Source organism: Lutra lutra, chromosome 4 (genome assembly GCF_902655055.1).
Source record: "Lutra lutra chromosome 4, mLutLut1.2, whole genome shotgun sequence".
NCBI lineage: Eukaryota > Metazoa > Chordata > Mammalia > Carnivora > Mustelidae > Lutra > Lutra lutra.
The window spans coordinates 42,459,711-42,478,999 of NC_062281.1; the positions used below are offsets into that span (position 1 = coordinate 42,459,711).

The window sequence follows — 19,289 nt, forward strand, 5'->3', positions numbered from 1 at the left end:
AGATACAGAAGTATACATGCAAAAATATATAAGATGGTTAATTAAAGCAATGTTAACACAATATGAACTATAAAAAGCTGGTTAAAAAAAACATCAATGGTGGAAGTTTGGAAAAAGTGCTTCAAAGCTTCTGAACATATGTCCTGGTTTGGTTTTTTTTCCCCCCATTAATTCTTTGGAATAATTTTTTGCTCATTAATTCTTTAGATAATGGCAAGTTAATCCTAATTGTCAGGGGTTATTATAAAAAGTATGCAAACCATATCCTACATATAAATGCCTTACCTTAATACTAAATATGGTGTTTTCAAAGTTTATTGTGAAGAGTCAAATATGGAATAAGAAAAAAAGAGCACTAAATAAACATCAGTATCAACAATACAGGGCATAGTTAGGTAACATTTAAAGCAAAGGAAAAAGCTAAGGACATGTTAGGAAAAGAAATGTAGGATTCCATTTCACAAAAAGTAAAAAAAAAAAAAAAAAAAGAAGAAAAGTATAAGGGCACAGAAAAAAATGTAAGTAATATGCCAAAACTTTTGTTCTATCTACTGGAATTATTTATACATTTTATTTTATAACACATTTCTCTATTTTCCACATCTCTAGAAATAAAAAAATATGTTTTTGTATTCAGGGGGAAAATACTATTTTACGGTAGTTAGCTCTAGATTGTTTAATTATCTTTCTTGTATTTTCCAAAATGTTTTAAATGACCGCTCTATTAGTAAGCTTTTCTATGATTTAAAAAAAATTTTTTTTACCCCAAACCACTAGTGGCTTACAAAATACAGGTTTATTTCTCACTTATGCTACTTGTGGGTTTGGGGCCCATAGTGACTCTCCACCCAATTCCACACTTTAGATTAGCTGTGGCTCTTCTTGTATCTTCTTCAGAGTCCCAGATTGGGGTCAGTGGCTATTCACATGAAAGAGGGTAAGAGCAGGAGAACTGGACGCCTGGATGGCCCATTCATTTAAGCATCTGCCTTCAGCTTAGGTAATAATCCCAGGGTCCTGGGATGGAGCCCCACATCAGGCTCCCTGCTCTGCGGGGAGCCTGCTTCTCTCTCTCCCTCTGCCTGCCACTCCCCTTGCTTCAGCTCTCTCTCTCTCTCTCTCTTTTTCAGTCAAATGAATAAATAAAATCTTAAAAAAAAAAAAAAGAGCAGGAAAACAGGCAGAGAATACAATGCCTCTTACAGTTTCTGGTCAAAACTAAAACATGCTACTTCCACAGACAGTCCATTGGTCCAGGCGAGTCACATCAGTAAGCCTGACAACGAGGGAACAAAGTATACACTGCCTCAGAGATGCACTCCAAATGACATGGCAATGGGAAGAAATGGATAATTCACTTTAGGAAAAGGAGAAAACACTTGCAAATAAAAGAGTCTATCAGGGTCTGCCCCATTTGTCACAAATAATCACTCCCCTCCAAAGGCAAACCACTCACTCCTTCTCAAGAAAGACACCCTAAGAACAGCTTATTCAGCCTGTTTCCTGCATGTATATATCATTTTAAGACCTCAATAGTTATATCCTTTTTAATCCAGGCTGAGAGTTCTTTTAACGGTACATCTCTCCCAAAAGCTTAGCAGGCAATTCTCTTCAATATTCACTTAACAGAAATAAAAACAAACGCCCACAAAATGATCTGTAGAATTGTGGTCACAGAAGCCTTATTCTTAATAGCTAAATACTGAAAATTAGGGCACCTGGGTGGCTCAGTCGTTAAGCGTCTGCCTTCGGCTCAGGTCATGATTCCAGGGTCCTCGGATCAAGTCCCACATCATGCTCATTGCTCAGCAAGAGCCTGCTTCTCCCTCTGCCTGCTGCTCCCCCTACGTGTCTGCCCTCTTTCTCTCTCTCTGACAAATAAAATCCTCAAAAAATTTAAAAATTTTTTTAAAAAATGGGCCTTCAACTCTCTACTCAGCGGGAAGCATGAGAAGGCTTTCAGCCTCTAAGGATGGCATGTTCTCCAGAGCCATCTTCATACACAGTTCAGTTGTTTAATAGAAAAGGAAGGACCGGGATGCCTGGGTGGCTCAGTGGGTTGAAGCCTCTGCCCTTGGCTCAGGTCATGATCTCAGGGTCCTGAGATCGAGCCCCGCATGGGACTCTCTGCTCAGCAGGGAGCCTGCTTCCTCCTCTCTTGCTCTCTCTGCCTGCCTCTCTGCCTACTTGTGATCTCTGTCAAATAAATAAAATAAATAAATAAATAAAAATCTAAAAAAAAAAAAAAAAAAAAGAAAAGGAAGGACCTCCAGAGGGTGGAGTCAAGGACCACAGAGAACACTGAACTAGGAAGCTACTTCCAAGGAAAACAACCAGGGCTTAATAAAGAAACATCCCTAGGGGCGCCTGGGTGGCTCAGTGGGTTAAAGCCTCTGCCTTCAGCTCAGGTCATGATCCCAGGGTCCTGGGATCAAGCCCCGCATCGGGCTCTCTGCTCAGCGGAGAGCCTGCTTCCCTTCCTCTTTGCCTACTTGTGATCTCTGTCTGTCAAATAAATAAAATCTTAAAAATAAAGAAAGAAAGGAAGAAAGAAAGAAAAACATCCCTACCCCGGGATAAGGAGCCCTCATATTTATCCATAGCAGTTATGAAATTTCGTAACTGCTATAGACCAGTGACTGATATCTCTCTCACTCTTCTTCTTTCTGAATGGAAGCATTTATTTTGCTTATCCTGTCCCTGTCCAACAATATATCCTGGGAGGGGGACATGTGCAGAAAAGCTAACACAGCAGCCCTGCAACTGCCTTATGGAGAAAGGCCTGCTTGCAAGGTAGGGCCTTTGTTGGAATCTGGGAACTTGGACTTCAGGAAGGTTCCCACCATTCTCTTATCAGTTAGTTTACTGTACCTGACCTATCTGTACAAACGATGTGGTTTATGCTGGCTACTTTCCTTCTGGGAATCCAGTTTTGGTATGTGGTAGGTAAAGGGTACATGACCAGCCACCAATAAAAACTCTGTGCAGGGGGTGCCTAGGTCGCTCAGCGGGTTAAAGCCTCTGCCTTCAGCTCAGGTCATGGTCTCAGGGTCCTGGGATTAAGCCCTGCATCGGGCTCTCTGTTGAGCAGGGAGCCTGCTTCCTCCTCTCTCTCTGCCTACTTGTGATTTCTGTCTGTCAAATAAATTAATAAAATCTTAAGAAAAAAAAACAAACAACTCTGTGCAGGGGTGCCTGGGTGGCTCAGATGGTTCAGTCTCTGCCTTCAGCTCATGTCGTGATCTCAGCGTCCTAGGATCAAGCCCTGCATTGGGTCCCCGACTCAGTGGGGAGTCTACTTCTCAGTCTCCCTCTCCCTCTGCATCTCCGCCAGCTCATGCTCTCTCTCACTAAATGAATAAATAAAATCTTAAAAACAAACAAACAAACAAAAAAACAACTCCGTGCCGTCATTAATAAGCTTCCCTGGTAGACAAAACTTGACAAATGTCCCAATTTGACGCTGAAGGAGTTAAGTACAACCTGTGTGAATCCATTAGTAAAATAATCAGTGAAGCTTATGCCTACTTTCTTACAGACTTTAGCCCTAGGCTTTTTCCTTTTGCTGATTTTCTTTTATAATGTTCACTGTAATAAATCATAGCTGTAACTATTCTGAGACCTATGAGTCCTTCTAGCTAATCACCAAACATGGGGGGTGGTCTTGGAGACCCCTCACACAGAGCACATAACTTACCTTTTTAATTCATAGATATCTGGATCAGAATGATTGATACCTGGCCCTGATGTAGATAGGATGACCTTGGGCCTCAAGACTGCTTCCAGGGGACACCTAGGTGGCTCAGTTGGTTAAGCAGCTGCCTTCGGCTCAGGTCATGATCCCAGCGTCCTGGGATTGAGTCCCACATCGGGCTCCTTGCTTGGCGGGGAGCCTGCTTCTCCCTCTGCCTCTGCCTGCCATTCTGTCTGCCTGTGCTTGCTCTCTCTTCCTCTCTCTCTGACAAAAAAAAAAAAAAGACTGCTTCCAGGACTAGTAAGACTGAGTATCTTCCTTGGGGTCAGAGAGGTAGTGAGTGTATTTTGTTTGAGGGAGAAAAGTAAATATTTATGACCAAAAGAAAAGAATGTGATAGTTATATTATTATTCCTACTTATTTTGTCCTTTCTTACAAAATGATTATTGATCTCTCTCCCCACTACCATGTGACTTGCAATGCCTCCCTGTAGTCAGGGTATACTTCTCCATCTCTTTCCTGTAGTCAGGGTATACTTCTCCATTTCACTGTCTGGATTGTTTATATGCTTCCTTGGGTCAACAGAATCTGAGTACAAGTGACTGAATGTCAGTTCAGTAGAAAATTTAAGAGACATTGCATGACTCTACCTATTCTCCTGCTCTTTTCCTCTGTCTTAAAAAAAATATTCCAACTAGGGGCTGTTCCTTCACGACACATGAAGCTACACCAGCCAACCTGAAGCCACAACATGGAACATTAGTCAGAAATAAGCATTTTTTGTAAACCAGTGAGATTTAGGGTTTGTTCTACAGCAAAACCAAAGTTGACTAATAATACCATGTAATTAATCTCAAAACAGGTATACACATTTAAAATATTAATATAAAATATAATACCTAGCATACAAAAAGCCATTGTTATGGTAGCACAAAAACTCCAAATTTATCTAACTTACGTTTTGGAGCTCTTTCAGGAATTGGAGTGTCACTGATTTTCTCTTCTTTGACAGATTCCTTATTTTCTGAAGACTTCAGCTTTTTTCTTTGGCGCAGTTCTACTGTTGGTCCTTAAAAAATTTAAGATGTTATTGCAAAATGTGTACCAAGTTGTTCTAATCTATAACCCAAACCAATCCACTTTTATTATACTAAGGCAAAAGTCACATGGAGACCTTTTAGTACCAAAGATAACTTTTTTCACAATTAAATAAATTATTCATTTAGACAGACTGTCTTTCATACAGAAAGAAATTTAGGTTCTGCCTTCCACCTGAGCCTTCAGAGTCCTACTGATAAATCAACAAGCTCTAATAATGTTATTTTCAAAATATTCCAAAATAAGTAAACCCCCTTCCAGAATGACTAGGGAACATGATGTTATTTAACATATTAACATAGGGGTGCCTGGGTGGCTCAGTTGTTAAGCATCTGCCTTGGGCTCAGGTTGTGATCCAAGGATCCTGGGATCAAGTCCCAAGTCAGGATCCCTGCTTGGCGGGGCGCCTGCTTTTCCCTTCCCACTCCCCCTGCTTGTATTCCCTCTCTGACTGTCTCTCTATAAAATAAATAAATAAAATATTTTGAAAAAATACATTAGCATATTATTCTAGTTACCTGAGTACCACACTCATCATTCAAGGATTAACAATTTTTTTTAAATCTGAATATAACAAAATATATTGATCATAAAACTATACTTCATTTTTAAAACAATCCTGCAAAGGGGTGCCAGGGTGGCTTAGTCGTTGGGCATCTGCCCTTGGCTCAGGTCATGATCCCAGGATCCTGGGATTGAGTCCGTATGCAGGAAGCCTGCTTCTCCCTCTTCCATTCCCCCTACTTGTGTTCCCTCTCTCACTGTGTCTCTCTGTCAGATAAATAAACAAAATCTTAAAAAAATAAAGTAAAATGAAAAAAAAAAAAGTCTTGCAAATTCTGCAGAATTTCACAGTGCTGTAGTTTTATCACTGTATAGTCTTATAGATTTAGATATTTGAAATAGGCATATCCTTATATGTGGAAAACTGTCAGAAAATTTCCCAGTATTAGACTATCATTTTATGTCTGATAAAAAATATAAAAGCAGAAAGTAGCTCCAAACCAGTAAACTAAATTCCAAATGAAACAGAAATTTATATATTCGGGCACCTGGGTGGCTCAGTGGGTTAAGCCTCTGCTTTCAGCTCAGGTCATGATCTCAGAGTCCTGGGATCGAGTCCCCCATCAGGCTCTCTGCTCAGCGGAGAGCCTGCTTCCCCCCTCTCTCTGCCTGCCTCTCTGCCTAGCTGTGATTTCTCTCTCTGTGTGTCAAATAAATAAATAAAAATCTTTTTAAAAAATTTATATATTCACGGGACTGGAAGAGATTATGCTGAGTGAAATAAGTCAAGCAGAGAGAGTCAATTATCATATGGTTTCACTTATTTGTGGAGCATAACAAATAGCATGGAGGACAAGGGGAGATGGAGAGGAGAAGGGAGTTGAGGGAAATTGGAAGGGGAGGTGAACCATGAGAGACTATGGACTCTGAAAAACGATCTGAGAATTTTGAAGGGGTGGGGGGTGAGAGGTTGGGGGCACCAGGTGGTGGGTATTGTAGAGGGCATGGATTGCATGGAGCACTGGGTGTGGTGCAAAAATAATGAATACTGTTATGCTGAAAAAATAAAAAATTAATTAAAAAAATTATATATTCAACCTAACTACTTTTCTTTCCTAGAGTTAATTATCTCTTTTTAAAAAAATATTTTATTTATTTATTTGACAGAGAGAGAAAGCAGAAGCAGGGAGAGCAGCAGAGGGAGAAGCAGGCTCCCCACTAAGCAGGAAGCCCAATGTGGGGCTCAATCCCAGGACCCCAGGATCATAACCTGAGCCAAAGGCAGATGCTTAACCAACTGAGCCACCCAGGTGCTCCCTCTTTTTATTTTTTTTATTTTTTTTAATTAATTTTTTATTTTTTCAGCATAACAGTATTCATTATTTTTGCACCACACCCAGTGCTCCATGCAATCCGTGCCCTCTACAATACCCACCACCTGGTGCCCCCAACCTCCCACCCCCCCCTCTTTTTATTTTTAAGTAGACTCCACACCCATCATGAAGCCCAATACAGGGGCTGAACTCATGACCCCGAAATTAATACCTGAGCTGAGATCAAGAGTCAGATGCTTAACCAACTGAGCCACCCAGGTGCCCCCAGAATTAATTATTTTATAAGGTAGACTATGACTGTCTTGTTGATACAAACTGTCCAACCAAGCTTATAAGGTGGTTCAAGAATTTATTTCCTCCTTACTAGAGTGGTGGAGAGTTTTCTTTTTTCTCTTAGGGATGACCTTAGGCTATGAATTGAGTCTAAAAAGAGGAGTCAATAAAGGAGAATGAACCTGCTGCTGCTGATCAGATGAAGGATTCTAGGTTTATTGTGGAAAATGAAAAACAAATATATATTTTTTTAATTTTTTTTGTAATATCTACAACCAGTGTGGGGCTCAAACTCATGACTATCAAGAACAAGAGTCACATGTTCTTTCAACTGAGCCAGCCAGGCTCCCCCCGCAAAAGTATATATTTTTAAATAGCTTCAAAGCAAATTCAAGTTTGCTAAAGTATCTTTAAAACTGGCATCAAGGTTTTAAAAAAAAAAAACTGTATATTTAGTGGATTCCATACATTTCTATAATATCATTTATTTTGTACTTAAGTACTAAAGCCAGGGAACAGATTAGAAAAATGACATTATTATTAGAAGAGCCATACCTCAGATTTTGAGGGTTTTTTAACTTCAGAGAGAGAGAGAGAGAGAGCGTATGCACACACATTGGGGGACTGGCAGTGAATCTCAAGCGGACTCCATGTTGAATATGACTCAATTCCATGACCCTGAGATCACAACCCCAGCCAAAACCAAGAGTTGGACGCCCAACTGACTGTGCCATCCAAACGCCCCAGATTTTCAGTATTTCTGCACATAAATCTGGGTCAATTAATAGATATTACTATATTTCTTTTTCATGACACTTTTTAACTTTTCTCTGCTTTGGAATAAAGCAAAAGTTAAAAGTACCCAACAGGGGCGCCTGGGTGGCTCAGTGGGTTAAGCCGCTGCCTTCGGCTCAGGTCGTGATCTCAGAGTCCTGGGATCAAGCCCCGCATCAGGCTCTCTGCTCGGCGGGGAGCCTGTTTCCTCCTCTCTCTCTGCCTGCCTCTCTGCCTGCTTGTGATCTCTCTGTCAAATAAATAAAAATTAAAAAAATAAAAAATAAATAAAAAATAAAAATAAAAGTACCCAACAAAAATGAAGATTTAGGGGCACATGCATCCCAATAATTATCACAGCAATGTCTACAACAGCCAAAATATGGAAAAAGCCCAGATATCCATTTATGGATGGATAAAGAAGATGTGGTATATATATATACACAATGGAGTATCACTCAACTATTAAAAGAATGAAATCTTGCCATTTGCAATGACATGAACAGAATGACAGGGTATTATGCTAAGCAAAATAAGTCAGTCAGGGAAAGACAAATATCATATGATTTCACTCACATGTGGAATTTAAGAAACAAGAGATGAACACAGGGGAATGGAAGGAAAAAATAAGATGAAATCAGACAGGGAGATACATCTTAGACTCTTAACTACAGGAAACTAACTGAGGATTGCTGGAAGGGAGATGGGAGGAAGGATACAGTAACTGCGTGATATAACTCCAAGTTTATTTAGTTATTACACTTGTAAGATAAACACATTGACAGTATTAAATTTTTTCTGAAAATTTAAATGGATAATTTCAGAAAACAAGCTAACAAATCTATTAAGGTAGTTTACAAATGGGTTAGGTAGGTCTTTTTTATTAGAGGAAGGCTAAAAGCACACATTTAAGATAAAGATAGACTGGGAGGGGGTATCACACAAAAAGTGACCTTTATAAAAAGTTATCATTTTCCTTTTTAAAAAATTTCCTCATAAATAACCACTTTACAGAGACATTAAATTAGTCTTAGTACATATAAATGGATTTTATTTACAGTAGAGCTTATACAAAAATTTTGCACAGATTCCCAAATGATGCATAAAGTCATTTTTTTAAGAATCTGTATTAGGAACAACAAAGGGCCATACAAATAAATTATCTATAAAGGATCTATAACACTATAACTTCTTGGTTCTAAGATGGTATACGTTTTAAGATACTGAGCAGGTACCTTGGGAGTTTTGGTTTGTTTATTTGTTTGTTTTTAAAGATTTTATTTATTTGAGAGAGAGAGAACAAGCAGGAAGGGAGGGCAGAGGGAAAGGAAGAAGCAGACTCCCTGCTTGATCCTAAGACCCTGAGATCATGACCTGAGCAGAAGGCAACACCTCAATGAACTAAGCCACCCAGGCACCATTTGTTTGTTTTTTTAAGTAGGATCCATGTCCAGTGTGATAGGAAAACTCTAGGATAGAATTTAAGTTTCCTTTTCTTTCTTACATCTTTAGCATTATAAAGAAAAAGTCAAACTAAATGAAAATGATAACATAGCCACAAAAATAACCTGCCATTTCAGGCTCTGGTCCAGTGATCTTCACATGAGATAGCTAGCAGAGCTACAAAGAGGCCTGCAAATGTCCATCCAGACAACACACAGCAATTTCCAAATGAAGTATTAATGCTGCTCTACTCAAAGTTGTCACTTCTCTCTGCTCTAACATTTATTTCAAGAAGGATAAGTATGAAAAACCTGACCCTCTGCTGCAACAATGAAGACACTTTTTGTAAGATGAGATTCTCAAAAAATTATTTACCTGGGGCAACAGCAGGACAATGAAAAGGACCCAAGTGAATGTGAATGGTGAGCAAAAAGGGGGTATAGGGAACATCTAGATACAACTAAAATACACCATTTAGTCTAATTTTAAGATAATATGTATTTTGTGGGTTTTTTTTTTAAGCTTTTATTTATTTATTTGACAGAGGGAGAGAGCACATGTGTACAGGCAGGGGGAACAGCAGGCAGAGGGAGAGGGGAAATTGGGCTTCCCGCTGAGCAAGGAGCCCGATGCAGGGCTGTCTTCCAGGACCCTGGAATGGTGACCTGAGCCAAAGGCAGACGCTTAACTGACTGAGCCACCCAGGAGCCCCGGATAATATGTATTTTAAAAAAAATTTATAGAGTGCCAAATAAATGCAAAGCATTCAGAATCGTGCCTAGTACACAGATATGTTTGCTATAAATATTATTACTAGCATTATTATAATAAGTAAGACTATAATTACTCATTTATTGTTGATTATTATATCCCAGCACCTAATACAGCAGGCACCCAAATGTTTATGGAATTAAAAAGCTGCCAAATGAAACTATATTTTAACAAAACTTCAATACATTAATTGTTCCATATAAGATATATTTGCTTTTGGATTATCAGTAATTCTACAACCAAAAATCACTTTTCATTTTATACCCCATCAATAAATTTTACAAAATGGTATGGCCTTTTTAATTAGTTCCACATCACACTAATTTAATTAAGTGTAACAATAATCTCCTAAAACAATCTCTCATTTTGCATGATGTACAATATTAAAGACTTTTAGTATCGCGCTATTAATTTTTCATGCTTTAGCTTAAGCGTGAAAGTGTTCATGCAAACACACAAGCTAGTTTATCAACCTACTCCACAGATTTGCAACTACTCAGAAAAAGAAAAAATATAAAGAAATGTCTTAAACTACTGCAACAGAAGATAAAACCAAGGTAACAAGTGGAATTACACTCTTCCTTACCAACTAAAAACAGCGTTGTTTTGACCTTTTTAGGTAGAGTGTCTTTAGATAGACTTTAACACTCTGAAAACTCAAGAAAGAGGAGTCAAATATGAAACCAGTGTGAGCATAGGGACAAGGCAGCAAACCAAAGAGCAGAAAACAGTTTTTAAAAAATTGCTTTCCACTGCATTCTTGAAATTCCCTCTTTGCATTCTTGGTTCAATAAGATTTAAATCTAGGGTCGCCAGGGTGGCTCAGTCCTTAAGCATCTGCCTTCAGCTCAGGTCACGGTCCCCGGTTCCTGGGCTGGAGCCCCACCCCCATCGGGGCTCGCAGGTTGGCAGGAAGCCTACTTCTCCCTTTCCCACTCCCCCTCTTGTGCTCCCTCTCTCACTGTGTCTCTCTCTGTCAAATAAATAAAATCTTAAAAAAAAAAAAAAGGTTTAAATCTAAATGAGATCACATTCACAACTGCACTCAAGAAGGTAAAAAGTTATTTTTCCCACCAGAATTCAAAATCTAACTGCTCTGTCAAGCAACACTACCATATATATCTGTTCCTAAAACTAGCACGGGTATCAATGATGAAGTTATTATGCCATGAATGTTTCCTGTAATATCTACCATTAGCTGCTAAGTTCCTACAACTCCCCATTTTTCTCTCATACCTATCATTTTCTATGAATAAATATTACCGAAGAAATTAATTTTCTTAGCACGGGCCGTGTGCGGGCATGGGAAGCTTTCTCCAGCTCACCCACTTTCACTCTCAAAGCACTCCTGGCTTCCTAATCCTCCCAAACTTCCTACATCGCTCAGCCCTTTGCCATCTCCTCCTAACCTATAAACGAACTGGCCTTCTTCAGTTTCCCCTCCCAATTCATCTTACCTCGTTAACCCCAAATTCCTGCCTCTTTCCATACCTTCCGCGTGAGGCTGCTCCCCCCACCCCACCCCCGGACCTCGTATTTGTCAGTATCCCCAGACCCCTGAAGAAGGCACTCAGAGTGAGGGCATTTGGTTAAACACTATCACTTTCAAATATGCACTCCAGCACCTAAGCCTCCATCTTCTAACCCAAACTGCGCCTCCCACCCCATTGACTGTCTGCTAGAAGCCCTCCCCCTCGGGAGTACCCCCTTCCCTCCGCAACACACGAACACAGCTTTTTCTCTCCCTACCTCATTCCCAACTTTAAGCTCCACCTTTGCTTCCCACTGAGGCGGACAAAACTTCGGGCCATTCACTCCGCTCCCAAATGTCCCCGCGCCGCCCCCGCCCCGCTCCTTCACCGCCCCCACGCAGCCACCCCTCGCGCAGCCGCGGCCACTGACCGTCCGCAGCCCAGGCCTCTGGGCCCCTCGCGCCCCCGCCTCCCTTTCCCGAGACCACGAGCGACAGTTGGCGTCCCTCCCTTTCCCGAGAGCCCTCACCTTCTTCCTCCGCCATGGTCTCCGCGGAGGCCCGGGTGCCCCTCCGGGTCCCGCGCGGCCCGGAGTCTCCGGCCCTCCGCGTCGCCGAACCCCTCCGCAGCCCCAAGACCGCTCCCGGCCGCCGCGCCCCCACTTCCTGACCCGCCCCCCTTCGGTGTCGCGGCCAACCGCGTCCCGCCCGGCGGCCCAGGAACCAGAGAGCCGGGAGCGGAGGGCGGCCGGAGCGTTTTGCTGGCGCGCCCAGGCCTGCCTGGGCAGGAAGACAACTCGACTGCGCGGGTGGCCCCGCCCACGGCCGGCACTCCCGGCCTCCTCTTCCCCGCCTCCTCCTCCCGGCTCCCGGCACCCTCCCCCTTCGTCCGACCCTTCCGAAGGCTGGGCGCCCAGCGGGGGTTCCGCGGCGTTCGTCCTTCGACTCAGAGAAAATCATCAGTTTCATCTTCCAGACCCAGACCACATCCACGCCCCGTTTGACCGAGAGGAAGCTAAGGTCTGGCGAGGTGTCAGACACAAAGCTGGCGCGAGCTAGCGCTGGAGCGCACGGCTCGGGGCTCCCCTCGGTGCTTGCGCGCTCGGCGGTTTCACGGAGCGGCGGAATGCTCGCGGTTGGCGCTGTGGTTTAGTGGGCCACCTTAGATGACACAAGCATTCCACGAAGGAAGCTTCTACTTGGCACTCAGTGTTTATAACGTCCCAGACTGGTTAAACACAGACATTCGCATTTCGTGATACTATTTTTAAAAAAGATTAAAATGCGGGAGCGGAATGTATTTAGATATTCCACGGTGGCCGACCATAGTTTCCACTTACTGCGCTATGTGTACCCGATCTTGTGCTATTACATCGGGCATTCTCCAACAAACACCAGAACTTTCCCCCAACAGTATTCGGAAGTAGATTTAGGAACTGACAAAATGCTCATGTTATTTTATTTTTTTTTAAGGTTTTATTTATTTGACAGAGATCACAAGTAGGCAGAGAGGCAGGCAGAGAGAGAGGGAGGTGAAGCAGGCTCCCCGCCGAACAGAGAGCCCCATGTGGGGCTCGATCCCAGGACCTTGGGATCATGACCCGAGCGGAAGGCAGAGGCTTTAACCCACTGAGCCACCCAGGCGCCCCCAAAATGCTCATTTTAGAGAGAGAGAAAAAAAGCACCAGAACTCGCTGAAGTCATGGGGTAATTATGGACGTCCCATTCTTAGCAGGCAGCAAGATTCTCCTAATAGCACCTTTGTCAAGTTAGGATATTTGGAGAGAAGCTATCGCTTTTCAGTGCTGCGCAAAAAACAGTTCAAGGAATGCTTTTTATGCCTTTGATTGCCTGTAACTATGTCTCACCCTTAAACAACACTGCACCCGGAGTTAGAAACACAGTGGAGGTTGCCAGTAGACCAGAAAAGACCCGGATCAACGCAGAGCAGGAACAGAATGTGTGGACCTTGAAAACCACAAGATATGCGAGGACCCAGTGTAATGGGCAGTAGATAGCAGAGTATCCTTATCAGATGACCCTTACTGCAAGGGCCCCACCTCCTGGGGAACAATACAGTGGCCACTGAGGCCCACTGTTTTCCTACTCAAGAGTCTTAAGGTGATGCCCACTCCTCCTATAGTTCCTTCATTATCACCTCAGGGTGACTGATGGGCTTAATTGCCAATGTGCCTGCTCTAATGGGCAGAGAGGAAAAACAGCCTCTTAAACTGTAAAGGGAATCATGAAAAGAGAAAGATCGTTATTCAATCTTTACATAGAAATCAATGGAATCATGATTGTGTTCCATAGTAGAAACACTGTTCTTCCCTTGAACCCTGAACACTCCACATAAGGATAATGAGAGTGGAACATTTTATTTCCCCTCAATCTCTCATTTTGCTCTGAGAGAAATAGGCCCTTTTTTTCTTTTCCAAAATGTATACATGATCTCAAAAGATAGAATCCTAAGTGCTCAAGATGTTGCCTTGCAGCAGGCATTATACCTGAGTTTTCAGTTTCCATAATTCCCTAATGATGGTCCAAATGCATGGTCCAAAGATCACTTCTGATGATAACTTGATTATTTTACCACTGCAGTCATGGACTGCTAGTTTCCAGTCCAAAATCTGAAGGTTTGTTTCATCGAAGTTTGCCTCACCTTGACCTAAAGACCTCTTATTTTCTTAAATGGTCTCTCTCTCTTTTTTTTTAAGATTTTATTTATTTATTTGACAAAGAGAGATCACAAGTAGGCATAGAGGCAGGCAGAGAGAGAGCAAGGGAAGCAGGCTCCCTGCCGAGAAGAGAGCCCGATTCGGGGCTCCATCCCAGGACCCTGGGATCATGACCTGAGCCGAAGACAGGCGCCCCTCTTAAATGGTCTTTTACTTGCAATATGCTCCCAAAGAAACAGTATGATTTTCTGCCACCTCTGGAAGTTTGAGGATCCCTTCTGTATGCAATGGATGTTAGGGAGTGATATAAAATGTTCTTTGTTTTAAGAAGTTAAGTCATGGAAATGGAGCTTAGGAGGCTACAGTAGTAAATTGGGTGAGGAATAAAGACTTGGAATAAGGGCATGGAAATAAAAATGTTCAAGAAGAATGGACTCAAAGGATGCTGGAGAGAAAATCTATAGCACCTGGTGACAAATTGGATGTGATACATGATGAGCTGAAGATGATTCCTGAGATTTCTATCTTGAAATTAATCATGTGCTTTTTATATGCTGCCAAGGTATGAGAAGAATAGAAGATAAAAGCCCCTGATGACTTACGTACTTGAAATAAAATGCAGGCAAAGTCTATTTTTAAAAAATTCTATCAAATCTTTCATCTTATTATTAGTAACAGAACAGAATTAGTAAATCTTTGCATCAGTTCAGCTTTTCTTCTATTAAATATTGGGAATTTTAAAAAAGTGATTTATTTATTTTTTAAATTTATTTGACAGAGAGAGAGATCACAACTAAGCAGAGCAACAAGCAGAGAGAGGGGAGAAGCAGGCCCCCTGCTGAACAGAGAGCCCAATGTGGGGCTCCATCCCAGGACCCTGAGATCATGACCTGGGCTGAAGGCAGAGGCTTAACCCACTGAGCCACCCAGGTGCCCCTAAAGGTAGGGAATTTTTTATCTTCATTATGTAATAAAGCCTTAGTTATCCATTGGTTAAAAACACATTTATAGGGGTGCCTGGGTGACTCAGTGGGTTAAAGTGCTGAGCAGAGAGCCTGCTTCCCCTCCTCTCTCTGCCTACTTGTGATCTCTGTCAAATAAATAAATAAAATCTTTTAAAAAAAACATATTTATATTATTCTCAAACACCATCTCCTTTGTGAAGTCCAAACCATATATGATCAATTTGTTTTTGAAAACATGTGACGCACTTACTGCCATTATATTCTGGCTTGTATTTTGGTCATGTTTGATCCTCACACTTTCAAGTCTTTGAAAACAGACAAACACTGTAGACAGATATTTTGAGAATTGACTTAAAAGTTGATGATAATAGCAAGTATTAGCTGTAGGTGGGACTTAGAAGACCAACATAAATCTTATATTCTGTACTACCATCAGAACTATCCCTTGATTTGAAGCTATTTTGTTCACTAATTCTGGTTGTGATTTTGGATTAATGTGGGATTTTCTTCCCTTTACCTTTTCTTTAAAAGAGGAATCAAGGTTTAGACTGTCAGTTGCAACTGCAGTTGCTTCTCAACTTGTTCCTCACTGTTCCTCATTGTTTGAAGCTGAGCTTCCATGCCTACTGAATACATTTTCCCTATTGTCACTCATCGTAAGGACTTACTGTCCTTTTCCACTGACTGGGAGAGCAACAATCATGCAAACCAACAAGGTCAAACTGTGAAATGTATAATCCTCCCAAGTGGGATAGACTAAACAATGTATGTTCTAGTTAGGGGCTCTTGGGTGGCTCAGTTAAGCATCTGTCTTTGACTCAGATCATGATCCCAGGGTCCTGTGATCAAGCCCCACAGTTGAGCTCCATGTTGGGGCCTCCCCGCTTAGCAGGGAGCCTGCTTCTCCCTCTCCCCCTCCACCTGTTTTTGCTCTCTCCCTCTCTCTCTAATAGATACAATCTTTTTTTAAAAAAATGTATTCTAGGGGCGCCTGGGTGGCCCAGTGGATTAAAGCCTCTGCCTTTGGCTCAGGTCATGATCTCAGGGTCCTGGGATGGAGCCCCGAATTGGGCTCTCTGCTCAGTGGGGAGCCTGCTTCCCCCTTTCTCTCTGCTTGCCTCTCTGTCTGCTTGTGATCTCTGTCAAATAAATAAATAATATCTTTTTTAAAAAATGTGTTCTATTTAAATATTTTTAAAATTGAACATATTAGACATCTTAGGAGATTTTCTTTTTTTTTTTTCTTTAAAGATTTTATTTATTTATTTGACAGAGATCACAAGCAGGCAGAGAGGCAGGGAGAGAGAGAGGAAGGGAAGATGGCTCCCTGCTGAGCAGAGAGCCCAATGCAGGGCTCCATCCCAGGACCCTGGGATCATGACCTGAGCTGAAGGCAGAGGCTTTAACCCACTGGGCCACCCAGGTGCCCCTAGGTGCCCCTAGGAGATTTTCTAAAGTTCAGTTCTTTTCTAGAGTTAAAACTCCTCTAGAAAGAGATGTTTGACCTAATGGGTCATGTGAGACAATATACTCATTAATAAAAGCAAAATGGGTGTCTGGGTGGCTAGATCGGTTGAGTGGCTGCCTTCAGTTGAGGTCATGATCCTGGGGGTCCTAGGATGAAGCCCGGCATGCGGGTCCCTGCTCCGTGGAGAGTCTACTTCTTCTTCTCCCTCTACCTCTTCCCACTCCCCCACCCCCCATGTAAAATCTTAAGAAAAATAAAAGCAAAACTTTATTGGAACATAGTGGTCTATTATCGAGATTTTCCCAGCAAAGAGATTTTAGTAAAGACACAGGTTGCTGACGTTGTCCCAAGATTGTTTCCTCTCTTCTTTCAGATAGTAAGCCCTCTAAATATTTGTGAAGTTGAATTGATTTGAATTACATTAGAGTTGCCAGATAAAATACAGGACGCTTTAGTATAACTATGTCCCATATAATATTCAGCCATATTTAATACTAAAAATTATCTGTTGTTTGCCTGAAATTTCCATTTAATTGAGTATTTGTTTTATTCTTCAGTTTGGCTTAGTGTTTTGTTCATTTTTGCTAACTCTGGCAGCTCTATTTATATGAATTCAGACTGCCTCATTCAAAGCCACCCAACACTGATTGCTTTCAAGCCTTCTGGGAACATGTAATTAACACATTAAATTCTTTCTTATGATAGAGGGGAGGCTGTTAGATAGCAGGCAGACTCTGAGTACATCAGTTGCACAAATTCAGGAACAAAATCTGTCATTTCTAAAACCCTAATGTATGAAGTTGTTTCTGCTGTTTTGCCATGCTGTAAAGGGCTCGGGCCAGACCTGCATTGGCCCAGTACAGCCTCGGAGTGACCACTGAATAACTTCTCAAATCATAATTTATCAGACAGGGGCGCCTGGGTGGCTCAGTGGGTTAAAGCCTTTGCCATTGGCAAGGTCATGATCCCAGGGTCCTGGGATCGAGCCCCGCATCAGGCTCTCTGCTCAGCAGGGAGCCTGCTTCCTCCTCTCTCTCTGCCTGCTTCTCTGCCTACTTGTGATCTCCGTCTGTCAAATAAATAAATAAAATCTTTAAAAAATAATAATAATAACTTATCAGACATATCTAGACCTGCCATGTTGAGAACTAATCACACTTGCAAATTATAGGGATCTTAAAACCAAAAGAGCATAATGATTTGGGTGGGGGGGGATTGTTTCCCACCAAAATTGTGACTTAGCAATGTAACAATTTATGTGTAATAGGGGAATTGGCATAACATTTATTTTTAAAAATACAGTAAAAAATCAATTATGACATGACTTAGATATAGATAAAATTTTAAAATCCTATTGGAATTTTAGATATCTAATCTAAGCTGGAATCTTAGAATAGGACCCTGATGAGCCAGTAGCACTACATGCCCAGTAGATGGCAGAAGCAGCCAAAATCGTGATGCGTAGGTAAATTTTATACCAAACTGTCTCCTTGGATGTGTTTTTCAGTGTAAAAAGCATACCATTAATAACTGCACTAATGCATTTTAACATCTTTAAAATATTTTTATTTATTTGAGAGAGAGAGCAAGCACAAGGTGGGCGCACAGGGAAAAGCAGACTTCCCAATGAGCAGGTAGCCCAATGCAGGGCTTGATCCCACCACCCTAAGATCATGACCCTAGCCAAAGGCAGACGCTTAATTAACTTAGCCACCCAGGTGCTCCTCATTTTAACATTTTTAATGGTGTTAAAGAAAAACAATTTTTTCTGTTTAGCAACATTAAAATTTATGAAAATTCTGAAAGCTGTATGTAATTACTTTTTTTTTTTTTAGAATCACATTAGTTTTCCCCTTCAGGAATGAACATAAACTTGTTCATTCAACAAACAGGTATTATGTATATATATCCCAAGCAGGGGCTAGTCACTAAGGATACAGTGGGGAAGGAGTTACACATTGCTCTGATGAAAGTTAGAATAGCTAGGAAGCTGATTATAGGGAGATCTAGGGAATCGGAAAGACCTTCCTCAGGCAATTATTTCTGTGTAGCAATTGGTCAGTGAAGAGAGGAATAAGAGGGGAAAAAAAGTTGTTTCAGACAAAGATGGCAAAGGACTAGAAAAAGTACAACAAAATGTAGTATATGAGATGAGTGTCTTGGAAAAAGCTCAGCAAGTAGTGGGAGGCAGTCCATGTAGTATCACGTGGCCATACGTGGGAGGGGTTTTTCCTGCAGCAAATGGGAACCTTCAAAAGATTTTTTTTTCCTTCAAAAAGATTTTTAAGAACATGTAATCATTATGTGTGTTATTAACGCACACATATGAAAAACAAAGAGGCCAGGAGGAAACTTTTGGAGGGGATGAATGTTTGTGGCATTGATTGTGGTGATGGTTTTCACCTGTGTAAACTTAACTCAAACTTACCGAGTTGTATATGTTAAATATGTGCCTCTTTTTGTATTTCAGTCAGACCTCAATAACTTTTTTTTTTTTTAAGAACATACAGGGGTGCCTGGGTGGCTCAGTCGTTGAGCATCGGCCTTCCACTCAGGTCAAGCCTGGGATCGAGCCCTGCTTTGGGCTCCCAGCTGGGCAGGAAGCCTGCTTCTCCCTCTCCCCCTCCCCCTCCTTGCTATCTCTCGCTGTCAAATAAACAAATAAATAAAATCATTTAAAAAAAAAAAGAAAGAACAGGGCACCTGGGTGCCTCAGTTGTTGAGTGTCTGCCTTGGGCTCAGGTTGTGATCCCAGGGTCTCGAGATCGAGTCCCACATCGGGTTCCCTGCTCAGCAGGAAGCCTGCTTCTCCCTC

General features: G+C 41.6%; 1 protein-coding gene across 4 annotated transcripts in view; it reads right to left on the reverse strand.

Moving 5' to 3' along the window:
• The window catches only part of DPY19L4 (dpy-19 like 4), a 70,551-nt gene extending 58,204 nt beyond the window's left edge, over nucleotides 1-12,347 (reverse strand). For 3 of the 4 annotated variants that reach the window (XM_047726167.1, XM_047726168.1, XM_047726165.1), the window contains exons 1-4: nucleotides 11,894-12,347; nucleotides 4,654-4,764; nucleotides 3,991-4,012; nucleotides 3,738-3,787 (exon numbers count right to left, since the gene is read on the reverse strand). In XM_047726167.1, the coding sequence (XP_047582123.1) occupies nucleotides 3,738-3,787; nucleotides 3,991-4,012; nucleotides 4,654-4,764; nucleotides 11,894-12,332 (622 nt within the window). In that variant the 5' untranslated portion in view covers nucleotides 12,333-12,347. The remainder of the gene's footprint in view (nucleotides 1-3,737; nucleotides 3,788-3,990; nucleotides 4,013-4,653; nucleotides 4,765-11,893) is intronic. The other variant, XM_047726166.1, reaches the window with a different exon arrangement.
• Nucleotides 12,348-19,289: the final 6,942 nt, after the last annotated feature.